The sequence below is a fragment of the Manihot esculenta genome, chromosome 4 (genome assembly GCF_001659605.2).
Source record: "Manihot esculenta cultivar AM560-2 chromosome 4, M.esculenta_v8, whole genome shotgun sequence".
Lineage (NCBI taxonomy): Eukaryota > Viridiplantae > Streptophyta > Magnoliopsida > Malpighiales > Euphorbiaceae > Manihot > Manihot esculenta.
This window is the reverse complement of record NC_035164.2, coordinates 3,450,150-3,470,977: the sequence shown is the minus strand read 5'-3', so window position 1 is coordinate 3,470,977 and position 20,828 is coordinate 3,450,150. Positions and strand designations below refer to the sequence as shown.

Genomic DNA, 20,828 nt, shown 5'->3' with positions numbered 1-20,828 from the left:
ATTATGGTTAAGACTTAAAACCCTTACCCATGGTTAAAACTGAAAACCCTTACCCATGGTCCCGTCAACCTTTGCACCATCCTTCCTCAACACACCTCCACTTGATACCTTTGCTCCATCTCAAGCTCACCAACCAGCTCCTCCCTCAATTTCTATCTCCTTCAATCACTAGACTCACCATACCCACGGTCTCCCATCAGCACCTTCTCTCATTTCCTTTTCTATGACGCTGCCAATTCCCCTTTCAACACCCTTGCTCCCACCACTGTCTCAGTTCCTTTCTTTTTAAACCCAACTCTTCGCCACCTCCAGCTCCTCCTCATCGCCACGATACCCAAAACCAGAGCCCTCTTCACTTGTACAGCTTCATCCATTTCTCCACCACTCTCCATCTTTATCGACACCCCAAACCTATAGCACGTACTCTCTGTCAATCCTCACCCAACCCGTTAATAGAATAGATTTCCTCTCACGGAAGAACATCTAGGTATTCTTTCAACAGTAGAGATTTAATGCTGCAAGAAATCAGAGTACTCATTTTCATTCTAAGGTTACAGAATCACAAGCCATCATTGTCGATTCCAAATAGAAATTTCATTTCCAGTGCTGCTCTTCTCATTTCCACCGCCTCCCTCCCTCCATCGTGCCAGACCAGGGATGATGACTGCCCATTTCGACGTTGCAGGTCTTTGTAGCACTTGTGTTACTATCATAGAGTATCAGTCAAAATAGCCATACCTACGAAGCAGTGGAGCATGAAGACAAGTCCCCCCACCCCACGTTGCTGCAATGGGTCAGCCGCTTCCCTTCGAGTGAGTATAGGTAATATCTATTATGTTAACTTGGTTGTATATCCTTCTCGAAAAAGAAAAAAACAAAAACAAAAAACTTGGTTGTAAATATGTTATAGTTTGATAATGAGTATTTACTATTTTTGCTCAGATTAAATTTTTTATTTTAAAAAAAATATACTTTAATTTTATGTGTTATGACAAATGTGATAGTCAAAATTAACTATAGTTAAATATAATTATAACAAATTATAAAATTTAAAATATAATATACAAATTTAAAAATGAATATAATGGAAAATTCGTGAAAATATTATATTAAATAAATAAATAATATATTAATTTGTGCATAGCACATGTATTCACTTAGTAATGATATAAACTTCTACTAGATTTATGCGCTATGATTAGAAATATGCACAGCTTTTACCTTCCGCTAGACTCAATAAAAACTAATTAATTTGACTGCTATACAATTTATTAATTATTTCTTTTATTTTAAAAAATATATGAAAACATAACTGATGTTTTAAAAAGTGTATTAGTTAATTTTTTTCTTTAATTTTATCGTTAAATATTTTACTATTTAATCTTATAGACTGCACGTATGGCTATACATGCATGGAAGTTATGGCATGCCAGGAATGAAAGATTGTGGGTCAATAAAGTTTTGTCACCCAGTGAGGTTCATCATGCTGCTAGTTCCTATTTTAATGATTATGTGGCTTCACTTGTGTCTCGACCAAGGACGTTATCCCACCCATCTGTTCCTCGTGTGCTCCCATTGGTTGAGGCTACCACTCTTGAAGTTGATTGGATTGCATTCATTGATTGTGCAGTCTTTGCTAGTGCTGATTTGTTCGGTTTTGCAGCAGTATTTGAGGACTTGGAAGGCTTCTTTTCCATTGCAATTTCGGGTTTCTATGAGGGGGGTGGGCAACCTGTTATTGCTGAAGCTTTGGCCTTGCGTCAATGTTTATCTTATGCTAGAGATTGTTTTCTTCAGGCGGGTTGTATTTTTACGGATAACCAATCCTTAGCCTTGGCTATTCGCTCTCCTCTGGATGACTTTTCAGAGTTTGGATTAGTTGTTTCTGATTGCAAAGATATTATGCGGTCTCAGGGTAACATTCATGTTTGTTGGGTACGGCGTTCAGAAAATAGAGCCGCCCATTTATTAGCTAGAGAGTCTATTCATCATGGTAGATTCAAGATTTGGATTGACATTCCTGATTGTCTCTTGGATTATTATTCTACAAGATAAATAAAGTTTTTCTTGATTCAAAAAAAAAAAAAAAAAAAAATTTATTGAGTCTCTAATAACTTTTCGAGCATAACAAAAATCGAGCAAGTTTCATTCAGTAAAAAATGAATAAAAGTCTTTAAATTAGGAGAATGGTGCTCAAAGATAAAGGCATTCCTACATAGCTAAAGTTTCCAATAGTTCAGGCGAACACGAGGGTCCAAGGAATTTCATATATCTGGTTACCATCATCATACAGATTCTGACGCAGCCACTCCTGTAAATTCGCTTTGGATGTGAAAAACCTTCTCATGCATGACATTGGGAACCAACTTATTCCACACGTAGTGAGCCCTGAATAATCTCATAACACACGAATTGTGGTTTTGACTTCACTATTACAACTCTCACATCTAGTGCTTGTGCAAAGATGTCTTCGAGCTTGCTCGGATCCGCCCATGAAACATTAGACAGAGAAACGTTCTAACCCTCTATGGTCCCTTCCATTGCCAAATTAACCTCCATGCATTATTCTTCTCTATGGAAAGAGTCCTCGCACACACCTTATAGCCAGATTTGACCATATACTGTCTGAAACTTATAAATTTCTAGATCATGCTATCTTGATCTAAGTCAGGAGCTGGAGGAGGATGATTCCAGATAGAAAGAAGAGTAGAAGTAGGCAAGAAATCTTCCAGCCGAGCCTAATCCCACCGTCCTAAGTGATCAACATAATCAGAGAATGCTTCTGATCGCCATTTGAGATAGACATATGTCCTTCGTAGGCCAATAATCTAACTAGAAGTTAGGCGATTTTCCATTCCCAGAGTCCAAAAAGATCCAACCTTAAGCCTATCCCAAACTGCAATTATACCTCTCCAAAGATTAGAACAATTATTTTTGCGAAGATGGCAAGGGAAATCAAAACTTTTGATCTTACATTATGATCGGAGCATTTGGACACCACAAGGTGTAATGATTAGTTAGAACTCCCCAAGCCAACTTCATCATGAAAGCATGATTAGTGCTTCTAGCAATTCTGATACCTAGCCCTCCACTTTCTTTGGGATGTTGCACGCTATGCCAATTGACCAACAAAATCTTTTCTTTTTTTCTTGAATTGCCCCAAATGAATCGTCTATACAGTTTATCAATCTCATCACAAATTGATGCTGGCAAATAGGCATTTTGCATGACATATATAGGAGTAGTTGTAATAACCGACTGGGCTAGAATGATTCTCCCAGCAAGAGCAAGTTTTTTGTCCTTCCAACTTTTAAATTTTCCTCTGATCTTTTCAATGATGTACTGGTAAGTAGACCTGTTAACCCTGGAGTGAATTAATGGCACCCCTAAATATTTACCCAAATCATCAGTCACCTAAACTCCAAGCTACCTGCTTAAAATTCCTCTGTCATGAATAAGAACATTGGAAGAAAATAGGACTCGGATTTTATCTTTATTGATCTTCTGACCTGAACTTTCGTAGAATCCCTCTAACACATTATTAAGAACATTAATTTTCTCCTGAAAAGCTTCAGCAAATAGGATAAGATCATCTAAAAAAAAAAAGATGTGAAATGGGTGGTCACCCACCCTGATTGAGGATCACAGGTTTCCACCACCCTTTGTCAACAACATTAATAATTCCATGAGTTAAGCGTTCCATACACAGAACGAAGAGATAAGGGGATAGGATCTCCTTGTCTTAAACCTCTTGATGGTTGGAAGCTATCAGAAAGCTCTCCATTCCAAACGACCTGCATAGACACAGAGGACACACAATTCATAATGTTTTGTATCAGGTTAGAAGGCAACCCCACTTCTATTAGTATGTCCTGAAGAAATCCCTATCATAAGCTTTCTCCAAGTCAACTTTCAGCGCGAGGAAGCCTCTCCTACCTTTTTTAACACGCATGGAATGCATGACCTCCTGAGCTATAATGATATGATTTGTTATCTTCCTTCTCGGGACAAAGCTAGTTTGGTTAGGGCTAATAAAGGAAGGTAAGATAGATTTAACTCTGTTGGCAATTAACTTAGCCACAATTTTGTACATGACCATGTACAAAGCAATAGGCTTGAAATGCTTAATATTAACAGGATGAGAAATTTTGGGTATTAATGAGATAAGAGTGTGATTCAAGCATTATCTAGATTACCTTCCTGCATGACTCAAATGACCTTGTCAAAAAATATCCTTACCAACTAACTCCCATTGACTTTGAAAGAAATCTGTTTGAAAGCCATTCGGACCTAGAGCTTTCCATGGCTTCATGTCAAAAAGCGATGCCCAAACTTCTTCTGCAGTCACAGCTTGGTTTAGAATAGACATAGCATTAATAGAAAGGCAAGGAAACTTATCTTTGAGATGATAACCCCTGTAAGAAGTATTTTCCTCATTATACAAGTTTTGAAAAAATGATGATGCAAGCTTCTTAAGATCATCTTGATTATCAACCTAAGATCCATGCCATTCTGTAAAAGCTCTATGCAATTTCTTTTCCCTTCTTGTGATAGTTTTAGAGTGAAAATAGGCAGTGTTTCTGCCACTCCACTTAACCCATTCGGCTCTGGACTTTTTATACCAAAGAAGCTCTTCACAATCAATAATAAAATCAAGCTCCTTTCTTAGCTCGATCTCAAGTTCCGCTAAGTATATAGAGGGCCTATTATCAAGGTATTTCTGGATACAATTTATTCGAGCTAGCAATCTTTTTTTCTGTTGAAAAACATTTCCAAACACCTCTCTGTTCCATACCCTTAATCTCCTCGACAAACTTGAAAGAGACCCCATGAAACTGTTATGTTTCCTGTCCCAAGCTCGATACATGAAATTACCAAATTCATTATGTAAGAGCCAGGCAGCCTGGAACTTAAAAGGCTGAAGAATAGAGGGTCCCAGAGTAAAGCTTTGGAGCTTGACAAGCAGAGGTCTATGATCAGATTGAAGATGTGTCAAATAAAAAACACTTGCTTCAAGAAAAAGAATAGCTCTGTCTAGGCGTTCAAACAAGTTCCCTCTCTGCCACGTAAATTGAGGACCATAAAACCCTAGATCAATGAGTTGTGAGTGGGAATACTAAGACACAAAGTCCTAAGACACCCCAGACCTGTGTTTTACACCTCCCCTCTTTTCTTCAGTTTTAAGAAGAGCGTTAAAATCTCCAGCTAAAAGCCAAGCTTCGTTGTTCTAAATAGAGAGATCATTCAAACAACTCCAGAGATGTTTCCTATAATGTGTTGTAGGGCTGTCGTAAATAGCAGTAAACAACATCAAAGTTTTACCTTCCTTCAGAACTCGAACATGAGCAAACTAACGATTATTTTCTAGAACATGAATGTTCCAAAATTCATTCCACATTAGTCATATTCTTCCAGCAAATCCTTTAGCTTCTATGCGATGGGAATAAAGAAAGTTGGTTTTACGAATAAACTCATATGCTTTCTTTCCACTGATACGAGTTTCCAACAAGACTACCAAATCTGGCTAGTGTTCTTTCATCATAAACCTGAAGGTGTTCAAGAAGGCAACACTACTTGCCCCTTGGCAATTCCAGACAAAAATATACATGATAATGACAAAAAGAAAAAAGATTGAGACTGAGCCATACCTCATTCACGAAGGTAAGGATCCCCGAACGCTCCTCCTCAAACTCATTGACGTAGCTAGATTTCCTCATCATCATCACTATGATATTGTTCTTCATTCATCTCTAAATCACAACCCAAAGTGACTCTAGTTAATTCCTATGAGACAAAGGAATTGATTGCACTGTTTGTGTCAAGTTGCATGAAAGAGGTTTTGGGAGATGTCATGCAAGCGTCGCGATCCGGCGGTCTATTATGAGTTTCAAGTACAGGTTATGACCCTTTACTGACATCCATATTGCTAGTCTAGGCACCATTATACGAAACCTTGGGTGTCAGACGCACAACTGAGTGGTTTATGGAGTCCAGGGCAGAGGCCACGTTGCTTGCGAAGAATTATAGTTTCTGCATGGTCGTAATGCATCTTTTGGATGAGCTGGGATCTCATTTGGGCTCGTGATTTTCATTACAGAGTCTTGCACCTGTTTCCTTAATAGCCTTAGAAGAAACAAGGATAGTTTCCTTAGTTTGTGAAACTTTGGCCATACTCTTTCCTTTGTCCTTACTCTTTGCATTGATAGTCATGGCCGCATTCGAATTAGTATTGATATTTAGTAACAGCGATTATTGTACCGCATCCAAGCTTTCCACGGCAGAATTATTCCTTAAAATCTCAAATCTTGATCCATTCAAGGCTTGATTTCCTGTGATGTCCGGTTTCCTATCTTGGCTTCTTCAACCACGACGAGTAGCGACCATCCATTCACCATAATCAGTCGTTGGTGGAAGTGTTTTTTTTTTTTTTGGAACTGTTGGTCTAGTTACATTGGACACACTAGAAGAGGCAGCAGGTTTAAAAGTACATGTCATGGACATATGACCAACTTTTCCACATTCATAACATATTTGCGAGATGCTTTTTATATCCAATTTCGATATTAACAGCTTATTGAGGTTGATCAAGACAGCAACTCTTGCAAATTTTCTGCGTAATACGTCGTCGGTGTTCTCATCAACCATACCACTTACCCCAATGTGGATGCAACCCTTCTTAGCAGTTTCTTATGATACAAGTGTAGAGGGAGACCCAGGAGCCTAACCCACACCACCGCCAAGTGCATGCATGTGGACTTTACATCAAAGGAAGGTTTCCACGGTTGAACCAGCAAGTAGCTCCCAAGAACAATCTAGGGCCTTCAAGAATGGCCTTGTAGTAACCTGCATCAATATAAAAGTTACCAAGAAAATAGTCATTATCTAGATCAAGAAGATTGAACCTTTCTTGCTAACTTGTTTTCTAGAGCATTTAAAAAAGAGATGACAGGATTAAAGGTTATATAATTGTAAAAAAAGAAAGTTTAGGTATGATATTGAAAATTTTGACTATAATTATAATTAAATGTAAAGTTTTAGATTTTTATATTCATTTGGACAAATTATCTTAAAATTTAGTATTTTAATAGTCTTGAAAATATAATATTTTTTGCGGTTCAAAAAAAATCTAAAAGAAAAGAAAACCAATTATAATAATAAAAAATTGAATTCATATTACCAAGCTAATTCAGTCTTATCTCAAAAGACAATATTAGTCCATAAAAGCTATAAAAAAAAAAGATAAACTGTATGGTAATTTACTTTCTCAAGACCGAATATTATATTCGGTCAGTACATTCAAAATCATTAAAATTTGGTTAAATACATTCAAAATCAAAACCAACTAAATAAATTAAAAATTAAAATTTTAGTATTTATAAAAATTGTATCGAATCGATTTTATTTAAAAATTGAATCGATCTAATTTAATTAGATTTGATTTGATTTGATTGATTTTAATTTTTAATAAATATTTTTATTTTTTATATTTTATTTTTAATATTTTAAATTTTAATTAAAATATTTTAATCTTATTTATTTTCTTTATATTATTAAAAACAACATATTATTATCACTAATCGATTCGATTTGATTTTTTTAATTTTTTTTTATTAAAATCAAAACGAATTAAAATAACTGAAATTTTTTAAATTAAAAATCGAATCAAATTAAAATAAATAAAAAACTGAATTAAAATTTTAAATTAATTTAATTCAATCAATTTTTTTTATTTAAACCGAATATTGCTCCAACACACTATACGTGTCATTTACAATTTTTTTGCAGGCTTGCTACTTTAATAGTTTTGAAAATGCAATTTCTTTATGGTTTTTTTTTTTTAAAAAAAAAAAAAGCTAATAGAAAAGGGTCATCATCCATATCACATGATTATTTTCTGGTGGGCAAATCTAAAAATTCAAACTTTCACTTGCACGCCTCACAGAATCATTTTGCTAATTATTCAATTTGCACACCTATGTAATTTTTAATTTAGTGCATATTCACCATTTTATCCAAATTAGCATCATTTCAATTTTAACTGGAAGATTAAAATTTTGATTTCTTAATTTATACTAAAAAATTAATAAACTCAATTCCTTAATTTTAAAATTTTAAATTAAATTAAATAAAAAAATTAAAATTATTTACGATTCCATTTTTTTCTCAAAAATAAAGGTTGCATTTGATAAAGAAAAAGAGTTAGGGTCTAAAAATGCATGATAATGCAAGCCCATAACCTAAAAAAAAAAAAAAAAATTAAAATTGGCCATAAGAACAAGCCCAAAAAAGTTTTGAGCATAAGTTTAAATATGATCCCCAGTTAATCACTATGCCCTTATTTCATATACCATTTCTTGTAAAAAAAATTAAATTTTATTAATATAATTCAATTCTTTTTATTTATAATAGAATTGAATCAATTTAAATATAATAAAATTTAATTAAACTCTTTTATATAAATAAATAAATAATAAATTTAAAATTAATTTAATTTATTCATATTTTTATTATTTTTAAACTAAAAATAAATATTTATTCTTATCCCATTAATTAAAAAATCATTATTAATATTTTCATAATATTTAAAATCTGAATTTTATATAATTTTTTACCATTAAAAATATAAACTAAGATTTTTTAAATTAATAAAATAATATAATAAATTTCTCAATATTAATTATAAATACATTAAATATTAATAGTCAGTATTAAATTAAACTAATTTTTTAAGAGCAGTTATTAATTAAAAAAAATAAAAATGAATTTAATATTAAGATTAACAAAAAATAAATGATAAAATAAAAAGAAAAAAAATCTTAAGACTATTTAAGTAATTTTGATGTAAATAGCATTCAAATCATTTCTTGCAAAATCTTATCAAATTTGGCAAGATTTACTTTTAATTCAAAATCAATTTTCACATAAATTCTCACAAAAATTCAAGAGAATTAAATTTTTATACTATTAGTTTTGTCAAATATAAAAATTTTTTAAAATTTTTTTTAAAATTTTTTTCTAAATTAACCATTCTAAATAAGGGTTATAAGGAGTGTTACCTCCTCCGATTAACTACCATCGCGAAATATTGCCTGAAGTAAGATTTTTAAATCAAAAGTATCAAATTCCAAAAAAGTAGTTATGTTATACGACAATAGTTTAAAGTGGACAGTAAGCTATTAAAACAGGGTTACGTGATAAAAATATGATAAATCAATATGCGGTTCTATAGAAAGGAACATCCGGACGATCATGATGCTCAAAATTGAGGGAAAAGAAGACCCCGACACTTCAGGACATGTTAGTTCAGTTCGTCAGGGTTCACCCTCTCAACTATAGGGCGAGATTCCATAAAAAAGTTATTATTAACGGTTACATTCTAACAGATCTCCTTTACACTTGTGATCACGAGATTTTCGATCAATTAGCCGATCAATATCCCTTACGAACAAGCTAGTCACATCATTGTCGGATTATCAAGAAATACTATATTTATTCTCATCTCCTTACAGTATAAAAGTTTTTAAAGCACTTCATGTCCAGGCCACAAGACGGGTAAGAGCTAGGCTGCACAATCGAGCATTAATCCCATTTCACAGAAAGTCTTTAAGGTATTTATCGGTGCTCTTACAAGAACTTTCAGAAATCCAAAACTTTTTACAAAGAAAAAAGGTCCATTGTAGGCGGAGAGACTTTTTGACGATAGGGGAAGACGGATTGCTAAATAGATGAGTGAAGGCCGCAAGGAGGAGAATGACCAGAAGCTTGACAGGGCAAAAAAATGATCAAAAACTAGTTAGGGTTAGAGAATATCGGGAAGCTCGACAGGGTAAGAAAATATTTGAAAGCTAGTCAGGACTAGAGAATGCCTGAAAGCTCGACATGGCTAGAGAATACCTGAAAGATCGCCAGAGCCATTGGGATAAGAGAAAGCTAGAAAACTCACCAAGGCATTACTATATCGCTTGGATCAATTTTGGCCAGACGTTGAACAAGATCTTAGACCGGACTAATCGACAGGAGGAGTAAGAAGAAAGTAAGGACAACGCACGCTCAGCCAAGATAAAAGCTGACTTAGTTCGACAGACTGAATTAAAGGTCACACGGTTCCACCCAGTACCTCGATATGATTTACACTTTAGAACCGTGATACATTTCACGACCAGATCACTAGGAGGGTACACCCCAGGATAATGACCAGGTATTAAGCTCGGCTTATTATTTATAGCCATAAGGCAATGATCATTTATGGGCAGGAGTAGGCAAACCGATGCGAGTATGGAATACCAATCTAAACCCACCAAGTGCCCCAGATTATGAAGACAACTGTCACCTTCGAATCTAAAGAATCAAAAACCAGCGGGAGATCTTTGAAGTTACACAAAAATCGCCCAAAGTGGGTAATGAGCTGTCACTATAAGACAGGGTTACATAGCAAGAATTTGATAAACCAATACGCGATCCCTCCCGTAGAAAAGAAGGCCTGGACAACCATGATGCTTGGAACCGAGAGAAAAGAAGATCCAAATACTTCAGGATAGGTTGGCCTCAGGTCAATTCAGTTTATCAGGGTTCGTCCTTTCAACCAGAGGGTGAGACTCCATAAAGAAATTACTATTAGTAATTATAATCCAGCAGATCCCCTTTACGTTTGCCCTTTACGTTTGCAGTCATGAGATTTTCGACCAATTAGCCGATCAAAATCCCTTACCAATGAGTCAGTCACATCATTGTCGGATTATCAGGAAATGTTATATTTATCCCCACCCCCTTACAATATAAAAGCTAATGATCACAAAGATAAAGGAACACAATTCTCTTCCACAATTATTTTCAAATTTTATATTAGTCGTATTCTCCAATTTACTAATTTGAGTGTCGGAGTGACTGCTGTGAGTATTCACCACCTCGCTTTCTCTATTTTACATAATTAGTCAATCACAGTATAGTTTTATTTTCTTACGAAACCCAGAAATGGAAGCACATATGGTAGGAATAATGGTTATAGGTGTCAAGCAACTAAAAGAAAAAGATCTAGAAGACGATGATGCGTAGAGAATCAAACTAGCAATGAGTGACAGGCTCAACGATATCTCTATCTGAAAGAGCCATGATCAACATATCATAAAGACTCACTTGCCGAATCTAAACAAAAGGAGACTCAAACTATCTTGGATCTCCATAAACTAAGCTATGCAATATGAAGTGAGACTTCAGCCGAAGAGGCATCCCAAGCTGTATTCCACCTTTAAAACTTGTAAGAGCCTAAAGAACACAACTAAAAAAAAAAAAAACGACAATAAACAATCTCATCTAAGAAGGTGGACATAAAAATTTATAGCCATTCTCTCACACAATGAGGCAAACAAGACCAACCCACGGCAAAATAAAGAGTATTGAAACCCCAAAAGAAAAGAGAAAATGGTTTAAGTTTTTTTACTGAAAAAATTATTTTAAACCACTTGAATTTATCCAAAACTCAATTACAATTACTTGGAAAATTAAATAAATCCGGGCGAACTATAAATTTTAATTAATAATATATAAAATATATTTTCAATAATAAATTATTTTAAAATCTTAATAATTTCACATATGTTTAAAATATAAAAAACAAAAGAATATAAATATTATATTAAAATATTTTTATATTTAATTAATTATTATATAAAGAAATTTAGATTATTTATGCTGGCCCACTATCTGGAGCAACGTCCAAATTCTTTGTTTTACACTAGAGTTTGATTTTTACTTAATATTTTAAGTTTTAAGTTTGATGTGCTGAGGAGACTTGCTGGTCACTCAGTTGAATATAATTTATTAAGTTTTTTTTTTAAATTTATTTAATAATATATTTAATTTAAAAATATATATATTATATATATATGCTTGGTGAATAATTATATTAATATTAAATAGAAACATTTATATTTTATTTATATTAATTATATATAAATAATATATACATAAGCACTTAGAATCTAACGGCCATCTCATAACTTTAACAATTGTACTGAATTATCGCTTAAAAAGCTTTCATTTTTATTAAGTTTGGTTTGTTTGAAAAAAAATAACTTATATTTTAAAAAATATTTTTTTCATGGAATATTTTATAGAAAAATAATTTTTAATAAAATAATTTATTTTCAATATTTAATTTTAATTTAAAGAGTAATATATATTAACAAATTTATATATAAAGATTTTAATATTTTTAATAAATTATTATATTTATATTTTTTGAAATTTTAATAAAAATTTAAAATATTAATTTATTTATTAAATGTATAATTTAAACCCTATAAATATAATCGTTGATAAATGGTATAGGTATTTGCTTTCAATGCTCTCTGAGTTTGTGGGTTGTTGACATTTATCATCACATATATTATATTAAGGAAAAATTATTATTTAGTTACCAAAATTTATTAATTAATTTTTTAATTTTAAAAATATATTAAAATATTTTTAATATTTTAAAAAATTTATTAATTAATTTTTCTCTTAATTTTAAGAGTTAATTATTATATAAAAAAGACAGAGGGAATAGAATAAATGGTTAGGTATAAATAAATATCTATTTGCCACCAAAGGGTGGTGCAAGTCCAACTTAGAATTGCTCACACGTCTTCATAAATCCTTTTCTCCTTTATCGTCTTCTCCTTATGGTTAGGTATAAATAAATCATTTTCTCGTGCTTCATCTCTTTTATTGTCTTCTCCTTTCAACGAGGGTTTTTTTTTTTTTTTTTTAAAATGAAAGAATAACTATATTATTTTTTTAATAAAAATTAAAAATTAAAAGAATAAAATATAAAATTTCTTAAATTTATTCATATATACTTATTATCAAAACAGAATCTTCGTATTACGGAGAATAATGTAATTTTTATAATGAATTAACGTATAAGTATTATAGACTTTATAATTTTAAAGTTGAAAAAAATAATAAAATGAAATTAAAATTAATGGAATAAAATAATTGAGAGGATAAATTATATATATATATTTTTTTTTTGAAAAAAAAAGAATTTTAATATGATGATGTTGGTACCCATAAACCATTAATTGATCTTAGGTGTACTTGCAGAACAATAGAAGAAATACGAAAACGACATCGGAAGATGTGATTATTATTATTATTATTATTATTATTATTATTATTATTATTATTATTATTATTACATGTTTCATGTGCAGATGCAAGTTTGGTAATGTCCCTAATCATACTGATTTTTTTGGAAATTGGGAATATATATATATATATATATTTTCTTTCCATGTGAATGTGGAAGTCTATTCACATCCAGATCCTCAATCAGAGGACCTTGATCAATTCCTTTATTCCATACCTTTTCTTTTACTTTTTATAATTATTATAAAAAATTATTATTTACTGCAAAAAATTTACATTATTCAATTTTATAAAAATTTTTACTAATTAATTTATATATTAAGAGATTTTAAATTTTTATAAAATATTTAATATTAATTATTAAATTTTTTAAATGTCAAAAACATTTTAATATAATTTTTTTAAGAGTTGATATCATTTGATCACATCTGTAGATATATATTTTATTATAAATTATATATTAATTAAGAAATTAATTACAGAAATAGGAAATTAGTGAATTAAAGCATATAATTTGTTGCAACTTGCTTGTCTCCTAGAATCTGTATATGTATGAGTAGGCATCATTATTTTGCTGACTTTGAACCTCACATGCTATGACTATTATAATAGTAATTATATTATTATTAAAAATAATAACTAAAATTAAAAGCTGAATATTGAAAAAAATAATATGATTTTATCATGAAAAGAAATTGATGACCCTTAACTATGATGTAATTATATGACATGTTTGGCAGCTATTTATGATCATTTCAAGCCATTAATTTTTTTTTTTTTAGCTTGAGATTTTATAATTCTGAAAATGATTATAATATTTGATGTAATTGAAATGATGCGATTGGAATACAATTGTGCTGCGATTGGTCCAACGAAATTGTATTGAACGTGAGTTAATTGGTGTTTATGACAGACAGTCCGATACTCGATTCAACTAATAAGTTGAAGAAAATGACGAAAGAATAATTATGTGAAAGAACAATATATATTTGTTTCTATGATTACCCCTTTTATACCGTAAAAAGATAAAAATAAATATAGTATTTTTTGATAATTCGGTAATGATGTGACCGATTTGATAAGGGATTTTCATTAGTTAATTAGTCGGAAATCTCGTGATCGCAAGTATAAAGGAGATATACTGAATTGTGGCTGTTAATGGTAACTTTCTTATGAAGTCTCGCTTTAAAGTTGAAGGAGTGAGTCTGTCTGACTTGAAATCAACCTGTCTTGAGATCGTTCGAACACCATAATTGTCTGGACCTACTTTTTTAATAGGTGAGATCATGTATTAGTTTATCAAAATTTATCACGTGATTCTATTTTATATTTTATGATAATAATATACTGTCTATTTTGAATGAGTGTTGTATAATATCAATATATCTTAAAGTTTATTAGTTAGGTATGATTTTTTAAATATTTTTTTTGGAATAAAGAAAAAAAATATTTAAATCATTGTTTAAATTTATGGCAAGATTAGAGGAAGAAATAAGAAAATGTGAAGAGGTTGAAAATGGAAGAAGATGACTAGACATTAATGTATAGAAGATGGTGGAGGTCTTTCTCATTTTATATTTTTTAATTTTTAATTCTTATGTTGAAAGGTCATTTTAGAAAAAGAAATCCTAGTTATCTCCACTCCTTCTCTTTCTATTTTTTATTTTTATTATTGAGAAAAATATAATTTAAATGATCACCAATCATTTTCACTTGTCATATGTCCCTTTCTTTTCTTTTTTGTTTTAAGAAAAAACTATAATATATTCCATGACTTTTTTTTTAAAAAAATTATAATTTAGTGAATTATAATTAAAGATCTAATATATTCTGATGACCGCTGGATTTTTCCACTCCCGGTCAGGATCCAAGCCCTCGATTACGGCCCATCGCTCGGAGGCCCACACGACCCCTATACAAACAGATCCAGCCCGTTCGAACCTTGATACAAAGTCCAAATGGATTTCTCAACCAGGCCGATCCAGCCCTCACTGCTTCTCAGGCTGATCCTCTTTGGACTCAGTATTATTCTTATTTCCCGGTCCAGCCCGGAATCGGGAAGAATGCCCCACCTTCAGCCTTGTAGACCCATCCACACACGCACGAAGGGAATCAGGAGCAGTTACGCATGAGACAGGTACCGGATATCCTCATACAATCGTATCAATATGGCAGAAACAGGTGGTCCAATGATAGCCGGGCCGTTGCACGTCACTGGCATAGAAGGAAAAGAGATAAAAGGAGAATGATTCTCTCCTAAGTTCTAAGTTTTTCATTATTCCAAAAACTTTTGTAAAACTCTATTTCTCTGTATCTCAGATCATGTAAAATTAAAGAATTAAATAATTTAATTTTTAAAATATATAAATTAAATTATTATTAGTGATAAAATTCAAGAATTAAATAATAATTTTTTTATTTATTCATTTGTCTCTATTCTTATAGTAAGATAATTAATTATTTAAAAGATTTTCATGGAAAAAATAATTTCATAATTTTAAAGTCAAACCAACTTAAAGTTGTTAATATATTTTAATATTTTAGTTTAAGAAATAAATTTGAATGATAATTCAAAATACGAAAAATATTTATTTACTTAAAGAAAAAAAGAAAAGAAAATCATTTATTGGACTTTACCCTTTAACCTCCTTCAAAGTTCAATGTTCACATTTAATAAAGACGTTGTGAGTGTGATGCAGAAATTAATTTAAAAAATGTTAAGAGTTGCAATGTAAATACGATTCAATCCCTAATTATTGTTTGGAAAATTACTGTAACGTCCTGAAATTTTAATAAATTTATTAATTTGTAAAATCAAATATTTTAATTATTTTATAAAAAATTATTAATTATTAATTTTGATTTAAAATTAAATAATATAAATATTTAAAACGGTTAAAAAAATTTTATTTAATGCACGGAACAAATTTGATAGATAAAATTCTTATAAATAAAATAAAGAGAAACGTAAAAAATAAATAAATAAAACTTACTTGCATGAATATTTACACGCAGCATAAAAAAGATAAAATAATTTTATTTTTATTTGAAAAAAAAAAAAGAAATTGTATATTAAATAATAATAATTATTATTTACTTCATAGAATAAAGTGGAATTATATATAACCATAATTGTAATTTCACATAAACAGTATAACTTTCTTTCCATTTTTTAAAAGATTCTCTTTCACTCCTCAAATAAGGAAACTTTACTTTTAATCAATTTTCTTACCCTTATTTCCTTCTCTTTGATTTTTCAATTATTGGTAGATAAAATCAGTTTAACCCAAAAAAAAAAAATTATAAAAAAGAGAAAATAAGCAATAAAATACCATGAGTTACTCTTTCTTCTCACCAGAGCTGAAACCCTTTTCCATACTTTCTCTCTCTAGAAGCCCCTTCTGTCCTGTGTTCATTCATTTTCTTACCTCCTTAACAATGGAAGTCTTCACCAAAATCATCTCAGCCTTCTGCAAGCTTAGCTGGTTTTCTGCCTTTTGACTCTGTATTCCTCTTCCTGTTTAGTTTACTGTCTTTTGTCTTATTGGTTTTGTTGCATATTAGTTCAATGCCACCTTAAAACAATTAAATAAATCTAGTAATCTGTCCATATCTGAGGCTGTCTCCAAGCTCAAACCAGCTTTGCTTTGCTAGACTTCTGCTGTGTTCTTATTCAATTGCTGCTCCTTTCTTGAATTTTAAACTATTTTACAATATTCTCAAAGGGTTCTCCAGATTTTTCCTTTTTATCAGGGATTTTACATCTGGGTCTTAAGTTCTCCATTGAAGCTTTCATGATCTTCTAAAGGTGCTATCTTTTCTTTTTTTTGTTCAGTTATTCTCATGGATTTCTTATTTCTGTTTGATCTTCGTTTAATCACTACAATTTCCTTGTTTTTCTCTTTCAAAGTCTAGATTTCTCTTGGGCTTTTGGTTGATGTTATACTTCATGGTTGATAATTGGGGTTCTTATTCATATTTTGTTTGATTAGTGGAGATTGCTCTATTGTTCTGCCTTCATAAGAATCCTTGATTTTGTGATGATGAGTTATAGTGGATTAAAATTCTTTCTTTGTGTTTTGTCAATCTTGAGTTTGGCATGTTTGTGTTGTGGGTTCAATCCTGTAGACAGTTATCTTATAGACTGTGGATCAAGCAGTGAAACTAAAGTTGACAACCGTGTTTTCTTGGCTGATAACTCAACCTCAAACTCTCTTTCAACCCCAAAAACCATTTTTGCCAAATCTTCAGCAACTGTGTCTTCCTCTGATGATTCATTGCTGTATCAAACAGCAAGAATCCTTGATGGAACCTCAAAATACTCATTTTCAATTCAACAACCTGGAAGACATTGGATTCGCCTTTATTTTTATCCATTTGTTCATGATAGTTACGATATGAGCAGTGCAATTTTTGATGTCTCCACCCAAGACCATGTCCTTATGAGCAATTTTAGAGTGAAGTCTAATGTTGTTAAAGAATTTTCTGTTAATGTAACCTCAAGCAGCCTTGAAATCACTTTCACTCCGATCAACAATACGTTTGCGTTCTTGAATGCCTTGGAAGTTGTTTCTGTCCCTGATGCACTCATTACAGATGGTGCCAGTACTTTTAATCCGTTGGGGAACTTCCAGGGCATGTTTTCTCAGGCACTGGAGACCATTTTTAGGGTGAACATGGGTGGACCAACAATTCTCCCTAAAAATGATACCCTTGGTCGAACTTGGGTTCCTGATCAAGATTTTCTTATCAATAAGAATTCCGCAACAAGCGTATCAAGAATCAATGCTGTCAAGTATGTAAATGGTGGGGCAACACCGGATATTGCTCCTAATGCTGTTTATGGTACTGCGACTGTGATGAACTCACCAGAAGCTCCTGGCAGCATTTTCAATGTGACCTGGCAGTTCAATGTTGATCCTGGATACAGGTACCTTGTTCGGTTTCACTTCTGTGACATAGTAAGTACAGGTCTTAATGATCTCTACTTTGATGTTTATATTGACTCTTGGATTGTTGCGAAGGATCTTGATCCTAGTATTCTAACGTTTAACACCTTAGCTGGTGCACTTTATTTGGATTTTGTCACTGCATTGACTGTGAGCAATAAGCTTCATGTGAGTGTTGGTCCAAGCTCCTTGCCCAATGTTCAACCCAACGCCATTCTAAATGGGCTGGAGATAATGAAAATGAACAATTCACAGGGCAGTCTCAGTGGTTCGGTACCTTTGCTTTCTGATTCAAGTTCTAAGAAGAATGTTGGCGTCATAGTTGGCGTGGTTATTGGTGGAATTATTGCTGTGGTGTTGGCTGCAATTATCTTTATGTTGTGCAGAAAAAGGAAAAAGTTGGCACGTCAAGGCATTTCAAAGACATGGATTCCTCTATCTATTAGTGGGGGACATTCTCACACTGTTGGTAGTAAGTATTCTAATGGAACAACTGTTAGTATTGATTCTAATTTGGGATATCGCATTCCTTTTGTGGCAGTTCAGGAAGCCACAAACAACTTCGATGAGAGTTGGGTGATCGGTATTGGTGGTTTTGGGAAAGTGTACAAGGGAGTTTTAAATGATGGTACAAAAGTGGCCGTTAAAAGGGGAAATCCACGCTCGCAACAGGGACTTGCAGAGTTCCAGACTGAAATTGAGATGCTATCCCAGTTTCGACATCGCCATCTAGTTTCATTAATTGGGTATTGCGACGAGAAAAATGAGATGATCTTAGTATATGAATACATGGAGAATGGGACTCTTAAAGGTCATCTCTATGGCTCAGGTTGTCGTAGCTTGACTTGGAAGGAAAGGCTTGAGATATGCATTGGAGCGGCTAGAGGACTTCATTACCTTCACACTGGCTATGCTAAAGCAGTCATTCATCGTGACGTGAAGTCTGCAAACATCTTGCTTGATGAGAATCTCATGGCCAAAGTTGCTGATTTCGGTCTCTCAAAAAAAGGACCCGAAATTGATCAGACCCATGTGAGTACAGCTGTGAAGGGGAGTTTTGGATACCTTGATCCTGAATATTTCAGAAGGCAACAACTCACCGAGAAATCAGACGTGTATTCATTTGGCGTGGTTTTGTTCGAGGTTCTTTGTGCGAGACCTGTTATAGATCCAACTCTTCCAAGGGAAATGGTGAACTTAGCAGAATGGGCAATGAAGTGGCAGAAAAAAGGGCAGCTGGAGCAAATAATAGATCCTACACTTGTGGGGAAAATAAGACCTGATTCACTCAGGAAATTTGGTGAAACTGCAGAAAAATGCTTAGCTGACTTTGGGGTCGACAGGCCTTCAATGGGAGACGTATTGTGGAATCTTGAGTACGCTCTCCAGCTTCAGGATGTAGTTGTTCCAGGTGATCCCGAAGAAAACAGTACTTATATGATAGGTGAGCTGTCTCCACAAATCAACAATTTCAGCCAGATAGATACTAGTACTGCCCAGTTTGAAGCAGCAAGTGTGGATGATCTTTCTGGGGTTTCAATGAGTAAAGTATTCTCACAGCTAGTGAAATCTGAAGGGAGATAAGTTGTCTGATTACAACATGGCTTTTTCTGCAAGTGTTTGGACAAACAAAGAGAAGGTGTTTCATAGTTCTGATCATTGAGTTCACTGTTTTGTACAGCAGGGATGGTGCTTCCAGTGAGTTTTTAGCAAGAATGTTGCTTTTGTTTTATTACATGAAGTAAATTGTTAGTAACTGAATCTATTTCTATGTTTGAAAATTTTCTTGTCTGATAGGTCTTATTCTGTATTTAGCCATCCATAATACTATGAATTTTAAGATTTTATAATGGCAATCCTTGCTTGATTTGGATGAGAAATGGCAATCCTTGCTTGATTTGGATGAGAAATAGTAAAATCCATATGCATACCCTCTCCATATTTAATTTTAAATTTCATAAACGATATTTTTTCAAAAAAGATAACCAACTCTTTTATAATTAAATTAAATTGCCAAAAAGCAAAAGATTTAAATTTTTAGTTGGATTAGGCCTCTTTCTTCATATTATTATTATTATTAAATGTGACTGACAGATTGAGATAAATGGTTAAATATTTTTTTTATTTATAAGATTAATAATTTTATTTTTATTGATGGATAAATATTATTGAAAATATTTTATTTTTTAATAAATTAATTTGATATCAATATGATTTAGTTTTAATTTAACGTGCTGGAAATATCTTTAATTAATATTAAAAAAAATTAGATAGATGTTAGGTTAGGGGTGAGTATTTAATTGGTTTATTTTAAAATCGAATTCAACGGAATAAATTAAAAATTTTAAAATATTAAAATTTATAAAAATTGAATCGAGTGGATTTTATGCAAAAATTAATTTAAATTAAACAGATCTAATTCAATTTGATTCGATTCGATTTGCTAGGTTATTTCTTTTAATAATTAAAAAGATTCGCCGGTGGTGGTGGAGGTAACTGTTTTTGTGGCCATCTCCATCCACAAATTAATAAAGGAAGAAGTCAAAGAAAATGATGGAAACGTGAAAGCAACAAGCATTCAAAAGCCCAATTCAGAATCCACCTTTTATGCCTTTGCTTTCTTTTCAATTAGCTGCACCCAACTCCCCGCCCATTCCTATTCCTTTCTCCTACAACTTTTGTGTATTTTGGAGTCCACACTTACCAAACTTCCATTACCAATTATTTTTAAAACTCTAAATGTTTTAA

At 32.1% G+C, this 20,828-nt stretch overlaps 2 protein-coding genes across 2 annotated transcripts; both read left to right on the top strand.

Annotated features, from left to right (window-relative positions):
- The first annotated feature begins 87 nt into the window (after positions 1–87).
- Positions 88–2,073, top strand: LOC122723515. Its single transcript, XM_043955839.1, has 2 exons — positions 88–822; positions 1,390–2,073. The coding sequence occupies exon 2, from the start codon at positions 1,399–1,401 to the stop codon at positions 2,053–2,055; it is 657 nt and encodes a 218-aa protein (XP_043811774.1). The 5' UTR covers positions 88–822; positions 1,390–1,398; the 3' UTR covers positions 2,056–2,073.
- A 14,391-nt stretch (positions 2,074–16,464) lies between these two features.
- On the top strand, positions 16,465–19,930 carry LOC110613443 (receptor-like protein kinase HERK 1). Its single transcript, XM_021754571.2, has one exon. The coding sequence runs from the start codon at positions 17,172–17,174 to the stop codon at positions 19,662–19,664; it is 2,493 nt and encodes an 830-aa protein (XP_021610263.1). The 5' UTR covers positions 16,465–17,171; the 3' UTR covers positions 19,665–19,930.
- Positions 19,931–20,828: the final 898 nt, after the last annotated feature.

Bases quoted from the DNA above. Each gene is read 5' to 3' on its own strand.
- LOC122723515 (XM_043955839.1), top strand. From the start codon at position 1,399: ATGGCTATACATGCATGGAAGTTATGGCATGCCAGGAATGAAAGATTG.
- LOC110613443 (XM_021754571.2), top strand. From the start codon at position 17,172: ATGATGAGTTATAGTGGATTAAAATTCTTTCTTTGTGTTTTGTCAATC.